Raw genomic sequence first — 8458 nt, forward strand, 5'->3', positions numbered from 1 at the left:
TCAGTCTTTTTGATGAGTTAGGATGACTGTGAATTAGAACATAAAATCATGCTGCATGCAACATTTCAAAAAGGATCAAACTACAAGAACCTAATGAAATTATGTCCTGATTTTTATTCACTTCTATGAATTTGGAATAGCCTTAACATTGCAGTAGAAAAGGCCATAAAAATGTGAGATTGGTGTAAAGTTGAGTTGGGTGATTTTATTGTGTACCTACAAGCAGAAATAATATTGATTAGTATCATGTAAACTAACTGATTAATCAAAACTAGGGTTATTACTGTTATTAATTGTTCCAACTATCCAATAATCAAAATATTACTTGTTCTGACTTCGTTATGACAAAGCTACTGAGCCTGTGCACCACTGTTATTATTTTTGAACTAACTAGAGGGAGGTAGCACCCACTGCCAACCTTTACTTTTTTATTAATTTTGCTTGTATGTATAATGGTCTGAGGAACACTGTACTAGTCAGTTAATGGATTAATTTACTAATCAATTAGTAAATGCTACTAATTTCCCAGCACTAGTTTAATGCGATATCTTATCTCAGGAAAATAATTTTTGCCTTTTGAAAGATTCTGAAAGAAATGTCTTTAATTGAACACCAAAAAGCTTTTGGCCAGCCTAAATATACTTAAATTTATGACAAACCATCCAAATTAGATTCTACCTTTGAAATAATAGATGGGTTCCTTGAACAACAACAACTTTGGACGGAGATGGTAAAAGCTAGCTTGAGGTGGAATGGTAAAGTTGTTTAACAAGCATTACAAGTTCTCAAGTAAGTTCAGTGGCCACAAGAAAGTTACTGTATCATCAATGTTGTAAGTTCGAATACACTTAATACCACATTCAAGTTTAGCAGCAAGTGTTAAGGCAGGTGTGTTTACAGTTAATACCGCATTCAAGTTTAGCAGCAAGTGTTAAAGGCAGGTGATTTTACAGTTTGTACCACATTCAAGTTTAGCAGCAAGTGTTAAAGGCAGGTGATTTTATAGTTAGTACCACATTCAAGTTTAGCAGCAAGTGTTAAAGGCAGGTGATTTTACAGTTAGTACCACATTCAAGTTTAGCAGCAAGTGTTAAAGGCAGGTGATTTTACAGTTAGTACCACATTCAAGTTTAGCAGCAAGTGTTAAAGGCAGGTGATTTTACAGTTAGTACCACATTCAAGTTTAGTGGCAAGTGTTAAGGCAGGTGTTTTTGCAGTTAATACCACATTCAAGAAGCAGAAAGTGTACTTTATAGATAACTGATATTTATGCTCAGATTTTTGGACACCTTCTGTTTGCTGTTTATTTTGTTAATACTTTTAGGTAGGTGTACATGTTGCTTTGTATTGTTGTTTTATTACTATTACATTACTAGCCACAAATAAAACAGTATAATGTGAAATGTGTTGTAGGAGCTTACACTTAGGTTAATTGTGATATGTTGTAGTTATGGGGACAGTTATTGTATCTTTGGAATGACATTTAAAGGATTTTTTGATGCTTTGTCAAACATCGTAGGACATTGTGATAAATATTTCCTTCTTGAGTGTTATTAGGATAACTGTATGTTGCAACAATTTTATATATATTTTTTTCTGAACTGTTTTCTTGTAACAGCTCGAGAAGCTGCTGTTTGGGAGTTGGAAGAACGCCACCTACATGAAAAACACCAGTTAGCCAAAAGACAACTTAAAGATATCTTCTTTCTTCAAAGGCATCAAATGCTGATTCGTCACGAGAAGGTAATCAATCACTTAGGCTTTGTGCAGTTTAAAAAGTTTCTATAAAACTACTTGCAAACAAATGATTTTATAAGAACGAGAGTAAAATAATTTTATAATTTACTTTATTTTTTCCATGAATTCAGCAAGTGTAATTTGATTACACTGGAAACTTGATGAGAAGCTCAAGATTTTCTGACTTAGAATTAAATTAACATATATATTGAAAGCTGTACCCTGTTTACTGTTAGAAATTTTATCTATTTTATTTTTAAACAAATGCTGTGGGGAATTATGGTTATCTGATATATTAATTTTTTGACTTGAAAAAATTCTAGTGAAGATACATTATTTTCAGGCAATTTCCTATCATTGCTGCCTGTCTCTCGTTACATTGGTGCCACTGTTGAGTTACTTGTATGGTTTATTGAAATTTAAGACTGGAACATTGAAGATCTTTTTAAAACCTTACTTTGTTGTTCTAGGAATTAGAACAGATCAAAAGAATGAATTCTCACAAAGAAGATGAACTTTTAAAAAGACAGGCTGTAGAAAAGAAGCAGTTACCTAAGCGTATTCGAACAGAAATGAAGACCAGAGAACTGATGTTCAGAGAGAGCTTACGAATAAGCATGGTTTCTCATTCTGATTCTCCTAATGGAGAAAGAAACAAAATACGCAAGGTTGGTAAATTCATTTCATGAACAATGTTATTGTTTTTTCTTAATTGACATCAAGAGGGTTTAGAATCTGTTTGGTTCCAAAGGTTTAGAATCTATTCGGTTACATCAAAAAATTGTCTGAATTTGTGATAACCACTGTTGGGATTAACCCTTTAGGCGCATACATTTTTTTAGGCTTATCACGCTCAAAATTTTGTCAGATAATTTAGGTTCAGGGCCAGAATCATCGTCAGCTTGTATAAGGTATGTTATCTCTTGAAGTGTGAAAACATTGAAGTAACTTAATGCCATTTTGAGTCCGCTTTCTAATAAACATTAAACAGTTTTCAACTGCAAGTAATACCAATGTTTTGAATTATAACATACACCATGTTGGATATAAATTGTTGGCTGAGATGTCATTTGTGCAAATTTAGCTTTGTCTGTTGATTTTGTGTATTCAGTTCACGTTTCTAGCAGAAAACTGAATCTACATTATGGGTACACCTGAAGGGTTAAACTAAATACCCTGTGTGATCTTGAAGAGTCATTCTATAATGATGATGTGTGTGTGTGTGTAATATTGAATTTTTTGCTATCCAAGTTCTTTTATTGGAGTTAGCTTTTGATTTGTTCCAAGTTGAAAGTTAACTCCAATAAAATAGTTTAGATCACATATATATGAAAAATGGTGAAAACATGTTTTGTTTTTAAAAATTTGTGTATCATTAATTCAGTTTTTTATTTAACTGCTTGAAAAAATGTTAAGATAAGTTTAATTCACAAGATCATTATTTTTGACTGACAAAATTCTTTGAATTTCTCACTGGAGTAACTCCTAGTTTTTTTTTCGTACATTATCTAGTTAGATTTTAGTTTATGATCTTAAGCATATTAATTTCTTATTTGAAGCCCAAATACTCGTCATAGTAACAAAATATTTTTGCCATTTTCAGAGTCTTACAAATGTAGCACCATTACAGATATTGATTATTTTTGGTTTATATTATTTAAAGTTTAAAGATGTTATGGTTTCTGTTGTTAGATATAGAGATATCTTGCTAAAAACATTAATTTAGCAAAATTTCTGGTATTATTATAATTTGCATCAGTTGAAAAGTTAAGGCTTAGAAGAATAGTTAGCATCATTTTGATAGAGTGTAATGCATGTAATAACTTTTTAGAGAGAGAAAAAATGCACTACAGATAAGTGTGAAAAGAAAATCACTTGTAATGACCTTGGAGTGTTACGGGATAATAATTCCATATTGTTAGTATTTTAGACATTTGCAAATAAATTAGTTTTTAGTTTCTGATATAAAAAATAAAGTTTCTGTCTTCTGAAGTTCAGTTTCGTATTAGCAGAGGCAATGTTGGTTTTACACCAGCAGCTGTATTAACCCTTAATGTAAAGAAAATATCTGAAATTGAAATGTTCGTTTTTACACCAGCAGCTGTATTACCCCTTAATGTAAAGAATATCTAAAATTAAAATATTCGTTTTTACACCAGTAACTGTATTAACCCTTAATGTAAAGAAAATCTAAAATTGAAATGTTAATGTTTACACCAGCAGCTCTATTAACCCTTAATGTAAAGAAAATCTAAAATTGAAATGTTGGTTTTTACACCAGCAGCTCTATTAACCCTTAACCCTATAGCTTTTGATGCCATTTCTAAATTCCTTTCAGCATATGGTACTGCATTACAATCAAAGTTTAATTCAATCACTTTACTATCAATATATGTCAATGAAATAATTAATATAATATATGTTATAATTTTAATTTTTATTTTATTCCTTTGTTTCGATGGAAACCTTTTATAAAAATACTTAAACTGCAGTTTACATGTTATGTGATCCACGCACTATGAAAAATCTCAACCTTAGCAGTGGTTCACTCTTAGCCACATAAGCTGGCAATGTAAATGAGTGTTAAGACTCTAATGTATGTGTGTTTCAACTATTGTCACTTGAGTCACAAAGTCTTACGATTGTATTCAATGGGAAAGAAATAATTTTCCAACCCTTGAAATTTCCACACCCACCTTCTATACTGTGCTGTGAGATCTACAACATACATATAGTTAGTCGACACAAGTGTATATAGTTAGTAGATAGAGATAAGTTTACACTATATTCTACCAGTGGTTACTTTGAAATTGGCTTGCAGTATTCCTCACAGTGTACATGTAATTGCTGTTAGTATTGTTGTCTGCTTGATCGACTATAACAGTTATGGTGTTTTTTTTTACTTAAATATGTTATAGTTACATACAGTTAAGTTGTATTTAGGTCTTACTTTTATATTGTAGTTAATTATGTATTATTTGTATTTTATAAATCATCTTTGAAAGGTTTAATGATTCTTATAAGTTTAACTTGTTGATGCCTTTATTGTGAAAACCTACAAACAAGATGGTATCATTTGCATGTGCAAAGCATTAGTGAAACGAGTCTCTGCACAGAAGTTGCTGTATAATAATAAAGCATGGCTTGCACAAGTTGATGTATTGGCATAAATAATAAATAAACAAATAATTTGAAAGGATAATTAAAAACTATAAGTGAAAAGATAGACATGAAATTATGTATATTAAATAACAAGTTTCAAAAGACTTCTATGAAGAGCTAAAAGGTATGTACATATTTTTATTTCTTGATTTTAAACATTTCATTGCACATTACATTGATGATAATAGCTAGAGTTAGTGATTTAGTAGAGAAAATGGAAAATAAAATATGATATTCATTTAGGAAGTTTTAGAGATTATGAAAATGAAATTTGAAAAGTGTTAGGTAGTATATTTATTCTTCATATAAAATCTACCTTGCAGGTAAACTATTCAGAGTCTACTTGCAAATAACTACATTATGTAACAAATTTTTTTATTAGAAATAGTAGAAAAAATAAATATTAAATATTTTATTCTTCTGGAACTACATACAATTAGGAATGTTCTTGTCAAATTTTAAACAAGGTCATCCACTAGTTTTATTTTTGGAACAAAATATGACAAGAGCGACATTACCTTCTAAAAGTATTAGAAGCCAAATGCTAAAGGATTAATGAAATTGTAAAACTGAAATGTTGATTTTATACCAGCAGCTTTATTAACCCTAAATGAAAATCTAAAACTGAAATGTTGTTTTTACAACAGCAACTGTATTAACCCTAAATGAAAATCTAAAAAATGAAGTGTTTTTTACATCAGTTACTGTATTAATCCTAAATGAAAATCTAAAATTGAATTTTTTTTTACACCAGCAACTGTAAAACTTATGAATGTATGGAATAAAAATATCAGGCAATAAATTAAAAAGTAATATTTGATGTAACACCAAAATATCAGGGATAAACAAAGAATTATGAGAGACAGCAATGAATTAAAAATGCTTAAAGTTTTGAGAAAAATCTCAGTTATATGTACTTATATTTTTTTCTAGTAGCGTCATCTTTTAATTAATAGTGTTTTGAATTTTAAATCACATTTACAGAATTCTTTAGGCTATAAAAAAGAACTACAAAAATTTAATAAATAGATTAATTTTTAATTTCTCAATTAAATTACAAATGATTTTTTTATATTATAAACGGCAACAAAAATGTTCCACCATTTTTCAAAGTTTAATATCTTGTGTGACCTAGTGGCTGGTATGCCAGACTGTCAACTTGAAGCTACGTGGTTCACATCCAGTTCCTGCAAAAATCTTTCTCCATGTATTGGAGCCTTGGTTGCATTATAAGAGCGACAGTGAAATCCCATTATTTGATCAGAGCAGCTCAAGAATTAATGGTGGAATAGTTTCATTCCAGCTAGTCTATCATTCCAAATTAGGGATGGTTAGAACAGATAGCTCCTATGTAGTATTTGTGTAAATATCTCCAACAAATCATACTTTATGAAAAAACTGTTGATTTAGTCTTTGATTGATGCATATGTTGTTTTTATTCTTGTAAAAGTGAATGATTTTGTCTTTAAAAATGTTTTCATATACCTGAAAATTTTGTTTGTGTATATTTCTATTTACCTATCTGTATTGCACATTGAGTTTGAAAACTAAAACAAGAAATTCTAAGAATGTATTTAGTTCTGTTTCTCACAATGCAGAGGCTCATCCTGTGATGTTTATTTTTGCATTGTATAATTCAAACTTAAATTTGTCTTTCATGCATGTCTTAAATGTGTATTTGAAGAACTTAATACCTAATACTGACTGTTTACCTAGACTATAGTAATTATTTCAAATGCTAAAAGAACAAAATTGTGAATTATTGCTGTGTCAAATGTAACTGTCAGGCAAATACTGATATTATAGTTACATACCAGAGTGTATTTTTGTACTGGTAGAACAAACTAAGTTTTTCTTTGTAAATGTTAACTGTATCTATGGGTTGACTATTACTTTAGCAGAAGTGGCCTTTCTGACATCATCTTCTGAAGGTGTAATAATCAAACCGGTATGCTTAACAGCTTACCACTTTTATCTCGGTGGTTTCTGAGTTTACAAGGACTACCTCTCCCAGAAAGGTTACCACTTTTATCTCGGTGGTTTCTGAGTTTACAAGGACTACCTCTCCCAGAAAGGGTACCACTTTTATCTCGGTGGTTTTTGAGTTATGATTGGTCAATTTTACAAGGACTACCTCTCCCAGAAAGTGTGTATATCTCGAGACTGACATTCCTTTGTAAGGTAAAATAAAACTATGTTCTGAAGGTCAGTGGTTGATTTGAAAAGTTCCAAAACTTTTCTGAAGTTGATGTAGAATGACCCTCGGTATGTAGTTGAATTAATTTGATTAAGGTTTCAACTGATTGAAAGTAGAGGTGAGAACAGCTTGGGGTAGATCATCTGAACCTCCTTCAAAAATTCCAGGACTGATTCCTGCTTGAAATACACTTCTGAATTTCATAAAAATAGTTATCCACAGCTTTTCCTTCTAAGTTGTTAAACTTACTATGTAGTTGTAATCTGATTGGTTTATTTAAACTTGTAATCGACTTATAAGTTAATGGCAAAATAAACAGCTGTATATATATATTTTATTTTTCTGTATCTTGGGCTTAAAATTTAAAAAAATTTAGTTTGGAATTTTTTTCATATCTTTATGCTCACAAGGAATAAGAAATGAAAAATATCTGGTAGGGATATTTTAAAACATTGGTATAATTGTATGTTTTATACTCTCCAATGTAAAATTGAATGAATAATGTGCTTTAAAGAAGGAAGAAAGATTTTGTTTGACAGTTGAATATTAGATCAAAGTTCTTTAAACTATTCCAGTTCCAAGAGGGAGAAAAGAAGCGATACAAGGCAGAGCAGGAACGTCAAGAGCTCAAACACAAGAGGCAGTTTGAGGAACTAAGAGCATCGTGTGAGTCTGCCATTAAAGAACTAGAGCAACTTCAGGCAAGTATTTATAAATCTTTTGGCACTTTCCGGGAACAGTATTACTGCTTCATATTGTCAAATTTTTAGTTTCTCGAGGTTTCGTTAATGCTATATTGTGCTTAAATGGCACTAAAAATTATCTTGTGTTGTTTTTTCTCTCTCTCGACCCGTGTCTTGGCTTGAAATAATGGTGAAACTTAGGTAAAAATTATAATTGTAACTGATTCAACACTTATATAGTGTAATTTGTAAAGGGAAATGTATACAGTTATGAAGCTACATTTCTGTGTAGCTCACCTGTAACCAAAGCACTTGTCAATTTTTTGCCCATCCAAAAGCATAGGTTTATATTTGCTAAGAAACTGTCATCCCTTGATAAAATAATTATTATAGCCTTTCATTCCCACCCTTTTGTGATGTCACTGCATATGATTTGAACAATTATTATGCAAAAACAGCTTTTAAAATAGTTTAAATACTTCTCAATAGAGTGCATTATAAACTATTTATCATTTTATAATGACCAGTAATGTGTGATAGAGTACGTTATAAACTATTTGTCATTTTATAATGACCAGTAATGTGTGATTGAGTACGTTATAAACTATTTGTCATTTTATAATGACCAGTAATGTGTGATTACAAATAGTTTATAACGTACTCTCATTTTATAATGACC

General features: G+C 30.5%; 1 protein-coding gene across 1 annotated transcript in view; it reads left to right on the plus strand.

Annotated features, from left to right (window-relative positions):
* Positions 1 to 8458, plus strand: part of LOC106471297 (serine/threonine-protein kinase 10-like) — a gene marked incomplete at its 5' end in the record, with an annotated part of 52257 nt that overhangs the window by 37340 nt on the left and 6459 nt on the right. The window contains 3 exons of the mRNA XM_022399910.1: positions 1619 to 1743; positions 2208 to 2405; positions 7672 to 7797. Coding sequence (XP_022255618.1) covers positions 1619 to 1743; positions 2208 to 2405; positions 7672 to 7797 — 449 coding nt within the window. The remainder of the gene's footprint in view (positions 1 to 1618; positions 1744 to 2207; positions 2406 to 7671; positions 7798 to 8458) is intronic.

Source organism: Limulus polyphemus, unplaced genomic scaffold, assembly GCF_000517525.1.
Source record: "Limulus polyphemus unplaced genomic scaffold, Limulus_polyphemus-2.1.2 Scaffold4524, whole genome shotgun sequence".
NCBI lineage: Eukaryota > Metazoa > Arthropoda > Merostomata > Xiphosura > Limulidae > Limulus > Limulus polyphemus.